The 18,060-nt window shown below is 41.3% G+C and overlaps 4 protein-coding genes and 7 non-coding genes across 13 annotated transcripts; 4 read left to right on the top strand and 7 right to left on the bottom strand.

Moving 5' to 3' along the window:
* The first annotated feature begins 36 nt into the window (after positions 1-36).
* On the top strand, positions 37-1,297 carry LOC135340337 (thioredoxin domain-containing protein 17-like). The gene is made up of 4 exons (XM_064536657.1): positions 37-248; positions 450-531; positions 1,001-1,082; positions 1,143-1,297. Exons 1-4 carry the CDS (start codon positions 98-100, stop codon positions 1,209-1,211), a joined length of 384 nt encoding a protein of 127 aa, XP_064392727.1. The 5' UTR covers positions 37-97; the 3' UTR covers positions 1,212-1,297.
* A 133-nt stretch (positions 1,298-1,430) lies between these two features.
* LOC135340333 (uncharacterized) lies at positions 1,431-5,554 on the top strand. 3 transcript variants are annotated; one of them, XM_064536652.1, is made up of 4 exons: positions 1,431-1,791; positions 2,210-2,356; positions 3,222-3,354; positions 5,225-5,554. In XM_064536652.1, exons 1-4 carry the CDS (start codon positions 1,577-1,579, stop codon positions 5,411-5,413), a joined length of 684 nt encoding a protein of 227 aa, XP_064392722.1. In that variant the 5' UTR covers positions 1,431-1,576; the 3' UTR covers positions 5,414-5,554. The 3 variants fall into 3 exon arrangements, with proteins under 3 accessions (XP_064392722.1, XP_064392723.1, XP_064392724.1); XM_064536653.1 differs by lacking the exon at positions 5,225-5,554 and adding an exon at positions 4,672-4,993; XM_064536654.1 differs by lacking the exon at positions 5,225-5,554 and adding an exon at positions 4,137-4,622.
* Positions 5,555-5,836: 282 nt separating this feature from the next.
* Positions 5,837-9,072, top strand: LOC135340335 (uncharacterized). Its single transcript, XM_064536655.1, has 4 exons — positions 5,837-6,365; positions 6,560-6,706; positions 8,022-8,154; positions 8,855-9,072. The coding sequence occupies exons 1-4, from the start codon at positions 6,151-6,153 to the stop codon at positions 9,020-9,022; spliced, it is 663 nt and encodes a 220-aa protein (XP_064392725.1). The 5' UTR covers positions 5,837-6,150; the 3' UTR covers positions 9,023-9,072.
* Positions 9,073-9,137: 65 nt separating this feature from the next.
* Positions 9,138-18,058, bottom strand: LOC135340331 (set1/Ash2 histone methyltransferase complex subunit ASH2-like). The gene is made up of 20 exons (XM_064536650.1): positions 17,852-18,058; positions 17,454-17,536; positions 17,119-17,210; positions 16,833-16,925; positions 16,485-16,550; positions 16,225-16,352; positions 15,811-15,874; positions 15,428-15,572; positions 15,041-15,118; positions 14,941-14,969; positions 14,729-14,795; positions 12,277-12,373; positions 12,052-12,116; positions 10,585-10,616; positions 10,401-10,469; positions 10,322-10,348; positions 10,192-10,221; positions 9,784-9,852; positions 9,653-9,712; positions 9,138-9,382 (listed from the first exon to the last, which is right to left on the bottom strand). Exons 1-20 carry the CDS (start codon positions 17,926-17,928, stop codon positions 9,278-9,280), a joined length of 1,476 nt encoding a protein of 491 aa, XP_064392720.1. The 5' UTR covers positions 17,929-18,058; the 3' UTR covers positions 9,138-9,277.
* On the top strand, positions 10,743-10,897 carry LOC135340576 (U12 minor spliceosomal RNA). Its single transcript, XR_010396413.1, has one exon. It is a non-coding gene; the product is annotated as a U12 minor spliceosomal RNA (small nuclear RNA).
* Positions 12,474-12,555, bottom strand: Trnas-uga (transfer RNA serine (anticodon UGA)). Its single transcript has one exon. It is a non-coding gene; the product is annotated as a tRNA-Ser (tRNA).
* On the bottom strand, positions 12,624-12,705 carry Trnas-cga (transfer RNA serine (anticodon CGA)). The gene has a single exon. It is a non-coding gene; the product is annotated as a tRNA-Ser (tRNA).
* On the bottom strand, positions 12,791-12,872 carry Trnas-uga (transfer RNA serine (anticodon UGA)). Its single transcript has one exon. It is a non-coding gene; the product is annotated as a tRNA-Ser (tRNA).
* Positions 13,138-13,219, bottom strand: Trnas-cga (transfer RNA serine (anticodon CGA)). The gene has a single exon. It is a non-coding gene; the product is annotated as a tRNA-Ser (tRNA).
* Trnas-uga (transfer RNA serine (anticodon UGA)) lies at positions 13,476-13,557 on the bottom strand. Its single transcript has one exon. It is a non-coding gene; the product is annotated as a tRNA-Ser (tRNA).
* Trnas-uga (transfer RNA serine (anticodon UGA)) lies at positions 14,594-14,679 on the bottom strand. The gene has a single exon. It is a non-coding gene; the product is annotated as a tRNA-Ser (tRNA).
* Positions 18,059-18,060: the final 2 nt, after the last annotated feature.

Raw genomic sequence — 18,060 nt, 5'->3', positions numbered from 1 at the left:
CCTCCCCTCTTTGTTGTAATCCTCAGATCAGTTTGAGCAAGCTATTGAGTCGACCCTGTACCAACTCTATACATGCACGATCGATCGAAGTGTTACAATGCCGATAGAGAGATTAACTGTGAGCTGCTTAGAAGAGCTGCTAGCCAAGGTGGGTGAATGGAAGAGCAAGGCAGACAAGATCTACCTGTTCTTTTGTGGAGACAGAGACAAAGCAACAGGAGAGAGCTGGTGTCCTGACTGTGTGAAAGGTGTGTGCAATCTAACTCTTCAATCTATGGTGCAATTGAGTATAGCACATATTTAGTTTACGTTGTTATCAGAAATTGTACATGCTCTTTTGTAGATTCATTGGAGCTCGCACACACACACACACACCTACCCACCCACCCACCCACACACACACCCACACACACACACCCACACACACACACACACACACACACACACAGCTGAGCCTATAGTGGAGAAGGTCCTGGAGAAACCAGGCGTCAGTGGGGTGTTCATCAAATGCATCGTAGGAAACAGAGACTCGTAAGTGTTTATAAATAGTAGTTTGTACGTCTATATAAAATTGAGTTTGGAAGAATGATTGGACCTTCCAAACTCAAAACAGTTGATCAATAATAACTATTGTTTTCACTGTTTTTGAGGTAATCGTATGTTGTCCTATTATTCACTGTAATTCGTACAGTGATTACTGCCTTGGCGTCCGAATAACGGCCGCGGCTAATTTTTTTACTGAAACTGCTGCTAAAAATGTCCTTAAAACTGCTTCCAAACGATTAACAATCAATAGTATGTCTACTCGTGCAATACAAGGGATTAATAGCACTCATAACAAGCACTGGCAAGGTTAATAGCACTCGGCTACGCCGCGTGCAATTAGTATCCTTGCCATTGCTTGTTACTCGTGCTATTAATCCCATATTGCACTCTTAGCCATACTATTTATCACATATATATACATAATGCCCTGTAATGTTATTTACCTATGATGTAGGTGGAAAGACCCACAGAATGTGTTTAGACAGCATCCTGACCTGCAGCTCAAAGGCGTACCTACTCTGATGCTATGGGGAACGGTAAATGTGCTATGATTTGAATGTTCTTGTAACTTGATTCGTTCCATTTTATGCATGCAGCAAAAGAAACTAGGAGATGAAGATTGTTCAAAGGCGTCCCTAGTTGAAATGATGTTTGAAGATGACTGATTCATTGATTGACTTTATACATGTACATCATACTATATTGAGCTTGCAAAGGTTTAGCCTCAGTCCAATAGAACGAAGTTGAAAAATACTCGGCCTAGCTAGAGACAACGAGGCTGGGAACGAGACAAGGCTAGGAACGAGGCTAGCAGAGGGAGGTGATGCCATTTTGCTCACATGCGCACAATGCTATTAGCCTCTTTACACAGGCTCTCCTTTTTCATCACAATCGTTCAATAAGATAAAATACTATATATATCGTTCAATAAGATAAAATACAGTATTATTTGTACGCCCTGTTCTCTAGCTGAACTAAGAAAAAGTATTAAAGGCCTGGGAACAAGGCTAAAAATTTAGTCTCAGCAGTCATGTCTGAGTCACATTTGATCTATCCTAACTTAGCAGCATTGAGCAATTTCGACAGAGACCTCAACTACACTGGCATTGTCACTGAAGGCTGGGATGACCCTCTCAACCTGGTTCCAGTGGTACTGCTAGTGCTCTGCCTCTACTGCGGTCTACCCTCAGGGTTCCAGTCAATATGGGCTCTGTCTAATGCTGTCATATTCCACCCTATGGACTAGTGAGTCTATACTGATTCAGTGACATTATGTTTGCAGTGATTGTACAGGTTAGCTTGACAGTTTACATGTATAGCTAGCTATAGCTCTCCTTCAGCGTCATTCGCATCATTTTGTATGACACAGGCCTACGTCGAGTTTTAACAATTCCTTTTCGATTCTTTGTTACAATTCTTCATTTATACATAGGTCTAGTTATATAATAGTTATAACATGGGCACGAGGGATTGTATGGTGTATATTGCACAGAAGCACGAGGGCTGAGTGCAATATACGTCATGCATCCCGAGTGAGAATGGAAGGAGCAGTTAGTGGAGTTAAGAATCAAGGACAGTGCAGAATATGAGAGACAGTGCATTATGCTGCATATTGCACATAGCAACAGCATATCAACGGGATATAATTGTTGTATGTGCACAGCATTGTAGGAGCCCTTGGTCGTGGCCCCAAGTATCTGACTGATGAGTATGCCATCCTAGACGCTCGATACTGGCCCTTGAATGACCCCTCTGTCACCTGGATCTCCAATGTGGAGCTGGTCGTCATGCTTCCTCTCTGCTTTTTCTGGTGAGCTCATTCTTTCGAGGCCCATTACCCATTATGTAGTCTACGTGCATACAACAATAACATTAATTATGTAGATCTACACGTGCACTGTACAACATTATTTTTTGTAGCTAAAAATGCAGCTGGCTATGACGTTACAATGCATATACTAGAGCAACCCAAGCAGTCTAGCTCATTACTCAATTCAAGCGTCTACGTCAAGTACTCTTCTCTCTCCTCTAACTGGCGACCTAATAGTCTAGTGGTGTAAATACCTGTACCCTGGTCTGGGTCTTGAACTAGTCTCATGAATCAGCCGCCGTTCTTTTGGAACCACCGTCTGAGCACTCTTGTCATCGTTTTATGTGCCAAGACGGAATTCCGTCTTGACCAATCAAATTGCAGAAGTCCAGTCAGGTGATGAACTTGGAGGCAGCAAAGAACTGCACTTTGCTCAACGCATTTGGATAATCATTACGCATGCATTACGCATGGTAAACACTTCATACATAGAAGCTGCTACGAAGCATAAGCAAGGCAAGCAGGGGTCCTTGGGCACAGATTTAGCACCACAGCAAAACACAAGTAGAGAGAGATGCCTTCGCTTGGCGATTTGTATAACAATTAGGAAATATGTGTGGGCGTAAGATCACGATTTAATTACATTCCATTGGTTTTGTGAGCAATCAACATTCCATTTTGAAATGACTTCATGACAAGAGTGCTCAGACGGTGGTTCCAAAAGAACGGCGGCTGATTCATGAGACTAGTCTTGAACATGCATGAAAGTGTGAAATTTCAGGAACAAAAACGCATGGTTTACACAGCTGTGACTTAATCATTAAATGCATTCCTTATGGGTAATACGTATGCATACACACAATAGGTACAAAGGCTGTGTGCAGGGAAAGTCATACCGACATGTGTGTGGTCTTCTGGCATCTGGCTTCCAGATGATGGGAACCCTCCTCTACTTTGGCCCTGAGTGGCAAATGGGGTTCATTCACCTACCAACACATGTGAGTACATTCACTGATCTCCACGATTAACCACAGTACGTGCTTTCTGCTCATGGTCAGTCTGTTTGCTCAGCCAGCTAAAATGTTATGGTAGTTTGACCCTTACTTAAGGTTAGGGTATTGTGTTTCGCCCCCGCGATATTTATGGAGTATGAATATCATTATCGCTATGTTTTTAGTGTAGCATCAGACAAGTTGTACTGGAGTTTTCTTGCGTCAATTTTTAGCATGGATAAACCCGGAAGTCTTCAACTGAGGGCTCTATCCAATTAAAGAAAGGTAGGGGCAGGGCCAGACGAAGAGAAATTTTGAAAAAAGTCAATCTGGTTGGAGCTAGCCTCCTGTTTATCAGAAGATCAAGCGTATTTTTAGATACTTACCGTCTACTCTTAGCTTTTACTCGCCCGTATGAAGTTTTACAACGATATCTCTTCGTCTGGCCCTCTGGAAGGTACTTAGCTACATATAAAGCTTGCTGAAAGTACTTACTGCTCTTATAAATTGACGCAAAAAATAGTCTATATACTTGCGGTTTTGATGCCCACTTTTCTCATTCATGCATCTTCATAATCATGGCGTTCTTACACAAAACAATAGCAATAGAGTTGATAATCATACAATATAAGTACAGCAGACTTCTTTGAACCTCCAAGAGAGAAAAAGCTGACAGAATTAAAATCATGAATATTCATGAGTGATCACAATACCCTAACCCAAGCCATTATATAGGTTATGTATTAATTACTGTCTGTATGATAATCTTGATTTTCCCTATGTAATAGTTATTACATGGCTATGAGAAAGGCCCGAGATCTACTACAAGGGCCAATAAACTGCTTGTGGCACGAATTGCCATGTAATAACTAATTTGTTGCCTTGAAAACCATTTTTTGCATAATTATAGGAACCAGCATAGAACATAGAAACTACTTGCTGCATATAGATACGATTTGTTTTGATAGCTTGAATTTACACAGTAAGTGCATCGAAACCATGCATGTAGTACATTTACCACAGGTACCACAAATGTCTCATTCAGTGTCACTATAAAAGCAATGATTTGCGGTATTGGGTGGAGGGTGGTCTTAGGTCACAAAAGGTCACTTTGCACCAGTGCAACTAGCCTCGTTTCCAGCCGAGTTGTCTCTAGCTAGGCCGCCAACATTCTATTAAAAAAAATCGGCCTGGGACCGAGGCTACAGTGCAACATGCCATAATTATACTGGCACTGCTATTTCTTTGATCTCAGAGGTCAAAAGGCAACAATACAGCACACAGCTACGCATGATATCAACTGATAAACTTGCCCCATTGCAGGACTATGTTTGGCCCCCTACATTCGACAGTTACATCAAGCTCAAGTATTTCTGGGCCATTTTTGTGGGCTGTAACCTAGTGTGGCTCATTGTACCGACATCCATCTGTTATTGCATCCTCAAAGAAATAGAGAGAGACTACAAACCACAAAAGCAAAAGAAACAGTGATTTTAGTATTAAGAACTTACAGTCGAACGCTGTACGTTTTAGAGTGATCTTATTTTCTAACTTATTTGCCCTTATAGAATGATTGTTTCATTATGGTGTGTAGGAAAGTAAAATATTATTCAGAACCTTTTGAGAATGAGAATATTGACAACAATCAAGTGAAATTATTATGTGCAAGTTAGTTACATGTATAACTAAGTTCAGTTATTGAAAGGAGGAGAGTCTCTGCATGTCTAGAATATTCTCGTGATGATGAGAATTATTTCGGCAGACTCAGACAGCTGTAGAAAAGACACACAGTAGAAATAATAGCCGACACTCTGAGTCTCAGTATGTAGTGTGCATGTATAAGTTAATTGTGGACTCACCGAATTATACTTGACAGGTTAATTGTGGACTTGAAGTCTGGTCCAAAGTTGGCAGTTACCTTTGCACAGAGACAGACACACGTAACTGTCATACATACCCACAGAATGTGTTCAGACAGCATTCTGACCTGCAGCTCAAAGTACTGCAATGCTATGGGGAACGGTTAAGTGTGCTAGGGTTGAACCTGACCGTGACGTTCTTGTAACTTGCATTTTATGCATGCAGCAAAAGAAACTAGGAGATGAAGATTGTTCAAAGGCGTCCCTAAGAGATTATAGAATCTCTGAAGATGACTGATTCATTGATTGACTTTATACTGTGTCATAGTCTATATCTACATGCACATTGTTATAATTATATCTCTTTAGTGCAAGCAGGAGCACATAAATAAGAATCCTAAATAAGGGCTCCTGCTTGCACTAAAGAGATATGTAACAATGAGATTATGGGGCTACTGCAGAGGAGGCTGGAACCACTTGACCTTAGCTAATTAAGGTCACTAATTGGATTTATCCAAAATTCTCTTGCAGACTACTTCAAGCCTAGTTTTTAGTGTCTATCAGTTTAAAACGTTATTTTTCAGGGGGGGTCAAAATTTATTTTCGCCAATTTTGCTCAGAAGCAGAGATACAAGTCTCAAAGCCAGCTATGCAGTGACCTCGATAACAAGCCGCTCATGATACCGAGGCTAGTACAAGAGCAAGACGTTTTAAACTGATAGACACTAAAAACTAGGCTTGAAGCAGTCTGCAAGAGAAGTTTGAATTAGTGACCTTAATTAGCTAAGTCAAGTGGTTCCAGCCTCCTCTGGGGCTACTGGTGCAAGTGAGGTGATTCACATCACCTGATCCCGTCAGTCATTTTGCACATGCGCACAACGTATGTCAAGTATTCAGCTTCTAACCTCCAGTCTCCAGCCAGAAAGAAGCATTTATATTAGTCATGTCTGAGTCACATTTGATCTATCCTAACTTAGCAGCATTGAGCAAATTCGACAGAGACCTCAACTACACTGGCATTATCAGTGAAGGCTGGGATGACCCTCTCAACCTGGTTCCAGTGGTACTGCTAGTGCTCTGCCTCTACTGTGGGCTGCCCTCAGGGTTCCAGTCAATATGGGCTCTGTCTAATGCTGTCATATTCCACCCTATGGACTAGTGAGTCTATACTGATTCAGTGACATTATGTTTGCAGTGATTGTACAGGTTAGCTTGACAGTTTACATGTATAGCTAGCTATAGCTCTCCTTCAGCGTCATTCACATCATTTTGTATGACACAGGCCTACGTCGAGTTTTAAAGATTCCTTTTCAATTGTAGGTCTAGTTATAATTATTGTTGTATGTGAACAGCATTGTAGGAGCCCTTGGACGTGGCCCCAACTATCTGACTGATGAATATGCCATCATGGACACTCGGTACTGGCCCTTAGATGACCCCACTGTCACCTGGATCTCCAACGTGGAGTTCGTCGTTATGCTGCCTCTCTGTTTTTTCTGGTGAGCTCATTCTTTCATTGATAATGAGGCCCATTATCCATTATGTAGTCCACGTGCATATAACAATAATAGATCCTCTACGCAGTTAAGGCCTGGGTCAAGCACTGATTTTATTCATTGCCAACATTTAATATAGATTATGCAGTGTTAATGAGATTCATAATCTTTATTGCAAGTGACGTCATGAGTAAATGTGTTTGCTTGCGCTTAGCTAGCTGCAACTATTATACAATATTTTTGGCAACAAATACGGCGGACTTAAAACAAGGTAAGAGTAGCTGTCTAGGTTCTCAAAAGATAGAGTATATGTTGTCATGAGACTCACAAGCCATCACTGTTGCAGGCGAACAGTAGACTGGTCAAACTCCGTGTTGAGACTCGTGGAACGATTGTGATAAAGAACAGAAAAAAAGAAAAAGGAGAGCCTGTGTAGAGGCTACGTGTATAGACTCTTCGCATTAAGGCCAGGGTCAGGCTCTCCATACCAACATTTAACACTGTTGCAACATACACTTTATGCTACATCAAAGTGATCTAAAATAAAGTTCAATGTTAAAAATTTATCACAAAAAATAATGGTGATGACATCATGCCACTTTTAGTGAGAGAACTGCAAATACGGCGATGAAGATGCCAAGATCAAGCTTCAAAAACAAGGCTAGATGAACATCTCATAGCTAGGTACTAGTATCCTTAATGAGAAGAGTAGGAGTTATTGGAGATACGTACACAACATAGCCTACCTCTATAGGGTGGCTGTCAGAGCTAAAGAAGCTAGCATAGCTAAGAAAGTTTTGGACATTTTGATTTCTCATCAAGGTAGACTAGCAAGCCGTCACTGTTGCAGGCGAACAGTAGACTGGTCAAACTCCGTGTTGAGACTCGTGTTGCACAGTCAGCCTATCAGATAAGATTCTAATTGGCTGCGGTTTTTGTGACATCAGTATACTGCATGTGATACGTAGAGTTTTCTAGTGATACGTCACTATCAATGATCTTGCGGTAACCGCATGCTGTTAGTTGTCACAAATATCGTGGCAAACCTTACACAATGAGATAAAATACGGTATTAATTGGAGGAATAAAGAAAGAAATAGACGTAGAGTTAGGAAAAAGGAGAGCCTGTATCGGGAAGTCGCGTGAGGGTAGAAGGGTGGTAGAAGGGTGGTAGAAGGGTGAAAATGAGCGTGGGCATGCTGAGCTAGGTCTTGAACATGCATGAAAGTGTGACATTTCAGGGAACAAAAACGCATGCATTATAACTGGTTTACACAGCTGCGACTTAATTCTTATGGGTGTGCATTTATTACAACAGGTACAAAGGCTGTGTGCAGGGGAAGTGGTACCGACATGTGTGTGGTCTCCTGGTATCTGGCTTCCAGATGATGGGATGCATTCTCTACTTGGGCCCTGAGTGGCAAATGGGGTTCATTCACCTACCAACACATGTGAGTACATTCACTGATCTCCACGATTAACCACAGTATGCACTTTATGCTGATGCATGGTCAATCTGTTTGCTCAGCCAGCTAAAATGTTCTCATAGTTATGCCTCGGTGCGCATGTGCAAGCGAGGTATTACTATACGGTAGTGTGTCTGTCTGTCTGTGCGTGTGTAGACTGCTACAGCTGTTCAAGGATCAATCAAATGCAAGTAAGAGTTTCTATACGCTTCTAGTCATGTTTTCTTTGTGGATTTGCAAAATAATGCTTCGTTCTCGAGTTATGCCTAGTTTTGCTTGCTTGGAATGCCATTGCAGCATTTTCAGAAGAGTCAGTAGCAAAACTTGTTCACCGAGTGTTGCTACTCTACTTAGTAGTTAGCTCTGCACTAGAACGCTAGCTATATTGGTAGCTGCAAGAGTGAGAAGAGAGCTGCAAGGCTCTGCTGATGCAGCCATTCATTTTACACTTGAACTTTTGGCATCAATCGTTTTAACAACAATCATGGCTGAGGCATAGCACCTGTGGTGCTTTCATTCGACCATTACTTAAAAGCCGTATCTGTATATAATTTATATAGCTATAGGGTACGTGTTAATAAAATTACTGTCTGTTGTAATATTGCCCTATAGCCTATATAATTGCATACACATGAGGCGATTTGTAGCTGTCTCTACACAATCTAATACGTTTCGTTTATTGCAGGATTTCATTTGGCCCCCCACATTCGATAGTTACATCAAGCTCAAGTATTTCTGGGCCATCTTTGTGGGCTGTAACCTGGTGTGGCTCATTGTACCGACATCTATCTGTTATTGCATCCTCAGAGAAATGGAGAGAGACTACAAACCACAAAAGCAAAAGAAACAGTGATTTAACACAGTTGAATGCTGTATGTTTTTATACGTTTTTATTTTCTAACTTATTTGCCTTATAATCTGAATGAATAGTTGTTTCCAGAGGTTTAATACGCTATAGGTACGGTGTGCAGGAAAGTAAAATATTATTCAGAACCTTTTGAGAATGAGAATGTTGAGAATAGCTAGTACAACAATCAAGTAAATAATAAGCACACGAGAAGTGAATAATAATGTGTAAGTTAGTTACATGTATATACCGTAACTAAGTTCAGTTATTGAAAGGAGGAGAGTCTCTGTCTAGAATGTTCTCAACATGAAACAGCATCTCAGCTATTATCTGGTCGATGACCGTTATTTCGGCAGACTCAGATAGCTGTAGAAAAGGCACACAGTAGAATAATATAAATAATTGAATTCAATAATTATGAAAATAGTGCATGCCGTTAAGGAAAGTCATAAGTACATGTACTGGTATATATACTATACGGGTACATGGAATGTCAAAAGGTAAAAGCAGTTCATTTGCTTAATAATGTATTCGCCTGCTCAGGCAATACTTACAACATACAACAAATAATAGCGTGCACTCTGAGTCTCAGAGTCTCAGTACTGTAGTGTATATGTAGGTTAATTGTGGACTCACCGAATTATACTTGACATCTTTGGGTGGGCACTTGAAGTCTGGTCCAAAGTTGGCAGTTACCTTTGCACAGAGACAGACACACGTAACGTGCAGTCATGCAGTGCTACACACACAGTACTGTATATACTCACAGTGACTCCCTTGTATAGAGAGAGGGCGGGGTAGTACACACCAGCAAACAGATCGCTCCAGGCAGTTCCCTACAGGCAATGATATTAACTGTAGCACACTACAGTAGAATCCCTCCTAACGCCGGGCCCCCAACTGCGTTATACATTGTAAAGGCTACATCTAGGAAATGAACAAGTCTGTGTACAAATTAGAAACCTCCCATTTCTAAATGATACTCTTCATTGACCTTAATTTGTTTCCAAAAGGTGCTGTCTGTTATACATTATAAGGGGTTTCACTGAATAATTATGACTATATACACTACACTAGCTTACATGCATGTGCACACATACTGTTAAAAATATGGGGTATCTCAATTGTGGCACCAAATGGCATACAGTAGTCGTACAGTTACATAGTTCACTTACTTGGGGCTCTCCATTCTTGTAGAAGGTGATCTACATGTACATACAGAATGGGAACCAGCATTCAATACAGTGCACCAATCATTTGGAAGTGTACACACATCATTTTATACATGTAGTTAATTACACTTACATAACTTCCAGGTAAGGTCTTCAGGCCCTGCAGATGAGAACAGTAGTCACACAACTTCAACAGAGACCTCCACACTCACCTTTTCAAACTCTTCCACTAGGTCATCTTTCTCCTCAAAGTAGAAGAAATTCTTGAACTTTATAAGTGCCTAAGAAAGAAATATATGTGCTGAAAACTATCCAGTAGTAGCTATATACACATGTATGTAGGTAGGCCACAGTCCATATATATACAGCAACACAAATGAAGCATACAGCCTGTACCTTGTCTTTGTGATCTGATGGCAACTGTTGACCTGCACAGAGATAAAGACATTCCGGTAAACCGCGTAAATAAACAATATTCACACTCGCATACATGGGAAACCACACATACTAGCAACTGCATGTGCCTATAAAAGGCGCCTGATGAGAATTGCTCTTTGCCTTAAACTAATGAGTAAGGAAAATAACAGATCCCAGTGACGCGGGATCCCACGAATTTTAACGTGATGTAATTTTTGAGGGGAGACAGGCCACCCCTGGGTGACCCACCTACTTTAGTGGGATGCCCTTGTGTTTGTGGTCTCCAATTCCCAACATTTTATAAGCAAACAAAACAAAAAGTTCTTACACGTAGTAACATGATCAATGTTAGCCTCGATTCCAGGCCGCTAAGAGAGGGCCTGGTATCGACTGTTTGCGCATGCGCCACCTATTACCCAGAAAGTGGGTAATTCGGATACCATTGTATTTTGCTCAGTAAAACAATGACGTCACAACGAACGGAAGTGGATTGAAGAAAGTGGATAGAAGTGTGATTGTAGCCCGTGTGATAGCATTCTAATAGCTACCCTTAGCCTACTATGTTAACAAAGGACTCACAGCCTGCAACAGTGTGGATAACAATCCTCTGAACGGAGGGGAAGGCTGACAATAGCCTATATGGATAGGCCACGCCCATCTGACACTAACCTTGGTGAAAGTCGACTCTATCAGAAAGAAATTGCTGCTGTAACCAATACAGCTCTGTCTCTAGCTAGCTAGCTATATAGCTCTGTGTCTGACTTTATGAAGAGTATTCTTTGTCTGTATATGTTATTCAGGATATAATTCGGGTAAAAATTCAGTTTAATGGGAAACATTACGGGAATATTAATAATTTTGCGCATGCGCAAGCAGTCAGTAGCAGGCCTAATTGTTTAGGCCTTGTGAAGGAGGCTAGATCAATGTGAGCAAAGACACTAAATGTGTGAAATGGAAATACAAGTAATTGGTGTAGTAGTCTCTGTGATCTTTTGTAAGAGCCATTGCACAAAGTTTGCACCATATTAAAGAGGGAGAGGGATTGGAGAAACGGAAGTTACCTCAAATTATATCCGGGGTTTAATCGAGGCTATGTAATGTTGAGTAAAATCTAGGCTAGATAGTAATGTCTGCAACACATTTGCACTAAAACTTGCACTTCTAACTGACACATGAGACACAGTACATCGATGAGTTGCACAATCTTAGCTATATTAGAAGCATTCTAGGTACATAGGGGGCATGAGAATGACGTTTTAGGGGGGCAGTGATCATAATTCATCCGTGTATTACGCAACTGTACAAAAGTTCTCTGGTGCCATACTGCAAATTCAATGACGCTACTCCCGTTTCCAATCCCTCTCTCCCTCTTTAAGGATTGGCAGTGCGCTTGCAGGTGTTAGCAATATTTCACATATGCTTGCATTTAAATTTTAAAATGCTTACCAGTATATCCTTTCCTAGGCAGGTGTATCAGGAATCCTAGTGTGTCTCCAGTTGTAAAAGCATCACTAAAACAAAGCAGCACAACAATAACAGTTAATAGTCACAATGGGTAAAGATCACCCTATGTAAAAGCTGTAGATGAGTCCAAAAATAATTATGAGTAACCACTGCTCCTTAGGTAAAAACCACCATGAAACTATGGACATAAATTGTACTATACTATACCTGTAATGCTTTCCTTTACTCTGGTGAAACCTCGTTCCATACTTCGACCTCCATGAGTAGCTTAGTTTGTCATAACCACAAGGGGCCTGTAAGTTACCTGTGCATGAATGGGGTCAGTGAGTACAATGATAATTATGTCTAGTCTAGAAAAAAGCATCCATGAACCGATTGTGCAAAATGTGAGCAAAAAAAAAATTCGCTGTGGACAGGATTCGAACCTGCGCGGGTAGACCCCAATGGATTTCAAGTCCATCGCCTTAACCACTCGGCCACCACAGCTGTTACAAAACACATACATTAGCAATGGACCAGGCCTAACAATCACTACTTTTTAAAGGAAAAAAGATCGCTGTGGACAGGATTTGAACCTGTGCGGGGAGACCCCAATGGATTTCGAGTCCATCGCCTTAACCACTCGGCCACCACAGCTGCTTTAAGTGATCACATAACTTTTTTTAAAGAAAGCTCCCGGATTCAACAAGTAAAAATGACCAAAATTAAAATATGAATTTGTCGCTGTGGACAGGATTCGAACCTGCGCGGGTAGACCCCAATGGATTTCAAGTCCATCGCCTTAACCACTCGGCCACCACAGCTGTTGTACATGTACTCTGTACTGTATGTATAGTGGGTAATTTTTGTGGGGTAAAATATTCGTTATTTTCGTGGGCAGGCTGGCTAACCTCCACGAACATTTTCCCTACGAAAACTTAGCGTAGTTTACCGGAATGCATGCAATGCAGTGCAGACAATGAAGTAAAGCAAAACTTATGAAAATCACCACGTTTGAGGTAAACAAATTTTTACCCACAAATTATCGCTGTACGGTACAGCAATTTACCAAGCCCTAACAAAAAAGGTCGCTGTGGACAGGATTTGAACCTGTGCGGGGAGACCCCAATAGATTTCGAGTCCATCGCCTTAACCACTCGGCCACCACAGCTGTTACAGATCAACATAAATTTTGAAAGAAAGTTCCATACATACCATGATTAATTGAATAAAACATCGCTTTAGACAGGATTTGAACCTGTGCGGGAAGACCTCCCTCCAATGGATTTCGAGTCAACCACCTTTTAATCACTCTGCCACCACAGTTGTTATACATGTAGATCAATATTACGTTAAGCAAACAGCACTTTCCCTACGAAAACTTACACCAATGATTGTAAACTCAATTCAATCTGTTAAAAAAAGGTCGTTGTGGACAGGATTCGAACCTGCGCGGGAAGACCCCAATGGATTTCAAGTCCATCGCCTTAACCACTCGGCCACCACAGCTGTTGCACTATATACAATGTAGAGTACACCAGGCCTAATAACCACCACATGCATAATGAAAGCACCGCGGGTGCTGATGCCTCGGTGGAGGTGTCTAAGCTATACATAAACACAAAGCTACATGTACAATGTAGTAGCTATTAGCATTATGATGAACATCATTAATTTTGCTGATCCAGAATCACAAGGAAACTCAAATAATTATCGATCAAAAGTTCAAGTCTAAAATTAATGGCTGCATCAGCAGAGCCTTGCAGCTCTCTTTTCACGCTTGCAGCTACCAATAGCTAGCGTTCTAGTGCAGAGCTAACTACTAAGTAGAGTAGCAACACTCATAAGATTTGCTACGCACTCTTCTGAAAAGGCTGCAATGGCATTTGGCATTCCAAGTAAGCAAAACTAGGCATAACTCGAGAACCAAGCATTATTTTGTAAATCCACAAATTAAAATCCAAGAAAACATGACTAGAAGCCTATAGAAACTCTTACTTGCGCTTCATTGACCTTGAGCAGCTGTAGCAGTCTACACACACACACACACACACACACACACACACACACACACACACACACACACACACACACATGCACACAAACACACTACCGTATACTTCGATTGCGCATGCGCACCGAGGCATAATTATTAATTTCTGACAACAATAAAAGATCGCTGTGGACAGGAATTAAACATGTGTGAGAAGATTTCGAATCTATCGCCTTAACGTCAGCTGTTACCGAATTACTAGAATATTTTGCTGGTGAAAAACCTTTGCGAATGAACCAAACAGCAGAAAAGTTGATCCTTTGCGATCGCGTTCTGGCAAGGATCGTGTGTATTTACTAGTAATAATTTAGGTTTTGCGGATTTCATTGTTGTGAATTGATCAACCCTTGCAAAGTTTGCAAATGTTTGATGCTTGCAAAACATTCTAGTAATACGGTATAGGTCTATTAAAGTTTAAGACAGCTCCGTAAACCAATGCACAATTCAATAAATTGACAGAGATTAACGTAGCTAACCTATGAATAAAAAGGTCGCTGTGGACAGGATTCGAACCTGCGCGGGTAGATAGACCCCAATGGATTTCAAGTCCATCGCCTTAACCACTCGGCCACCACAGCTACACACACACCATTGATAGAAATAGGTTTATATGTTCAAGGTGCTCACCTAACCCTTGTGACCAGCCCAGCCTGACAGCACTGTCTGGCACGGAGTCTAGGTCATCAATGTGCACCTTGTGGGAGAGGCAATAGTCACTACTATTATACGCCAATAACACTAGATACACTAATATGACTATCAAAAATGACTTCACCGCTGTACTTATAAATCTAGTAACCATTAGCAATGACTGTTACATGTATATATTACGTACATACCTCGTAAAACCAGGTCCCCGCAGACACACCTACACATGTATATGTACAAGTTAATGAGCATAAGACGCTACAGGCACACACTGACATACACGTGACTTACCATGAGTGGCTCTGACCATGCAGTAGCCTTTATCTCCTGTCACTGTCAGTCTGTTCTCGGCTATCTTCAACTGGGGAGCTACAGTAAACAGAGAGAAACACACAGTTACTTGGAAACACATGTACACAAGCCATGTACACATGTACTTGGAAACAACATGTACATGCATGTACACATGTACTTGGAAACAACATGTACATGCATGTACACATGTACTTGGAAACAACATGTACATGTACACTTTCATAACATACTGGTAACGATATTGAAATGATTGAACTAGCAGTGCAGTATGTAGCTAGCTGTTAGGAGTCAAATTAGTACATAAAAAGTCATTAATTTTGTAGGTGAGGGGTAGGTCACTACTACTAACTACAGCAGAATTACCTCTATCGTGTAGGGCAAGCAGGACCTTGGTAGACAACCAGGATCGATACAGCTCAGGGGGGATGGGCCGCCCTGCCATGTCCTCCGGCTGCAGCTCCAGGGTGGCGTGAGGATCCTTCTCGGCCAGGATGTACCGATATCCGTCCTGTGTGAGGAGGTTGTGTGTGTGTGTGAGATTAACGCACTCACTAGGAAATACGTGCAAGAACCCTGTTTTATAACAACGACGGAGGAGCTTCACTCCAAATAACGAAGGAGAATATCAATGTATCATCTGGCTTGTTAAACATTGTGAAATATGTACACTACTCCCAACTACTAGACACGTATACTTATATACGATCAGTATGATTTAAGTAAGTTTCTCATACATGTACATGTACCTTGTTGTAAGGGTGCTCCAGTGGATAGCCGTGGGACATTGCTCGACTGGACACACCTCCATCCCTGGAATATATACAAACACTATACACACACGTACAGCACACAGCAATAATGTCAAGCACTAATTTGAGTGAGCGATACAATGAAGTTTGTGTGTAAATTTAAGCGAACATAATAGGTTTACAAGAGATCGATGTACATGTAATGTACCTTGTACTAACAAGTCAAATAGGACGCTCTTTGTTCAATACATGGACAGACGACAAGTACATGTGCCTACACGTAGCTGAATTATACGTATAAGTACTGGTGTATGTACATGACAACACACTCCAACCCTAACTCTAACCCCAACCCCAACCCTAACCCTAACCCTGGCCTCAACTCTAACCCCAACCGTAACCCTGACTCACCCTTTGGACTTCTTTGTTGCCGCTGGAGCTTGACTATTGTCAGTGGCTTTCCGTTTGATCTTTGAGCCCACCCCCTTGGTCGGCACAGTTTTGCTCTCGTATCTCCGAGGACTGATGTTGGTGAGATCCTGAGAGGAAGAGTTTATAATACATGTTCATGTAGGAGTGCCTATTTGCTAGTAGGTAAAGATCATGAAGCAGATAAGTGAAAATACATAATAGTACCCAAACGCTGGGTAAGGATCATCAGTAATCCACACCTGATCAACGAGGCCGTATTCATTGGAGCCTTCTTTTTTCTCGCAGAAAATCCTCGTCTCATTTGCCTGGGGGTGAATAAAATTCGCATAATTTTACCAATGCTGATGAATATTAGCATGATAATTACACAAACTGTACATGTAAGGAAATGTGAAATGTTAATAATTATAAAGATTACTAGACTACATGATGTACTACTAAGTGGGGCTAAAAATAGATCACAATCATTGCATGGAAATTTACTTACTGAATGAACGCGGGTCCTGTAATACATGTACATCTACTATGGTAGCTAAAGGTAATACAGAGATTAACGTAGCTAACACACCACGAAGCGTAGCACTCACGAGTTTAGAGGCCAAGTTGTTCTTCCAGTTGCCCGCCCTGCTCCTCTTGGTGCAGATATTGTCCCAGTTGTCCCACACAAAAGGTATAATCTCCTGTGGGGAAAATGCCATACAACATTAACTTAAAGAATTAAGTACGTTGCTCTAAACAAAATAATAGCAACTATAATCGACGTAGCTTGACCTCTAACCCCAACATCATCATGTACTCTGTCACCATACATAGGTACACTAAAACAGTTGCGGCAGATTCAACCAACAGAGATTAGTATAATAATGTACTCACATCGTCTAACGAGAAGAATCTTCGTGGTGGTTCTGATAGCATGTGTTGGAGGGTGAGGTTGGCCAAGACTGTGATACCCACCTGGATGAAACCTACAGAGAGAGAGGGAGGGAGGGGGAGAGAGGGAGGGAGAGAGAGGGAGAGAGGGAGGGAGGGAGGGAGAGAGAGGGAGGGAGGGAGAGAGTTGTTGGATTGAGTTTGATAGCAATTTATTAATGGCTACAGTATAATTATGACATCCTGGCCTCGATTGCATTGTATTAAATGTGTAGACTATAAAACATGCAAAATGCATTAAACCATTTTAACATCACGTACTTATTGACTGAGCTTACTGGCTGGCTTCTTGGTGAGGCCTTCCTCTGGTCCGCAGCTCTGACAGGTGTACTCATAGTTGGTCATGTACGGGATGTAACCACTGCAGCATATATACGTACATATGCTTGTTGTAATCATAACACTACATTGTGTGTGCATATATCATTATATTTATCCAAATGAGCGGCTACAAAAAAAATTTATGGGTACCGGGTGCAGAAGTCAGGGAGGTGTTCATTATTTGGGGAGGTGTACTGTAATTCTTCAAAATAAGGCGCCCTTCTAATTAATTATGCACTACCTGAATATTTTGCCTGTGGACATTTATTCATCGTTTGTGTACAGTAGTCCTGGAAACGTAATTATTTTTGGGTCACCTTTAATTCTAAGAAGTAGGGTACTAGATCTAACTCACTCAAGGCACACTCTGAGATCAGTGCTTGTAAACCAGTTGCCGCAGGTGAAGCACTGAATTTGGAATCCATCCTCCATTTGACCAGCTCTGCTCTCTGTCAGATCAGACACTATGAGCTATGCAAATGAATACACACTGTGCTAGCTAACTCAGCATTCTTCTCATTCCATAGAATAGTTTTTACGGAAATCTACTAGAATTCATTGAAG

This window comes from Halichondria panicea, chromosome 8 (genome assembly GCF_963675165.1).
Source record: "Halichondria panicea chromosome 8, odHalPani1.1, whole genome shotgun sequence".
NCBI classification, from domain to species: Eukaryota; Metazoa; Porifera; class Demospongiae; order Suberitida; family Halichondriidae; genus Halichondria; species Halichondria panicea.
Note: the sequence above shows the minus strand (reverse complement) of the source record. Positions and strands in the feature narration are given on the sequence as shown.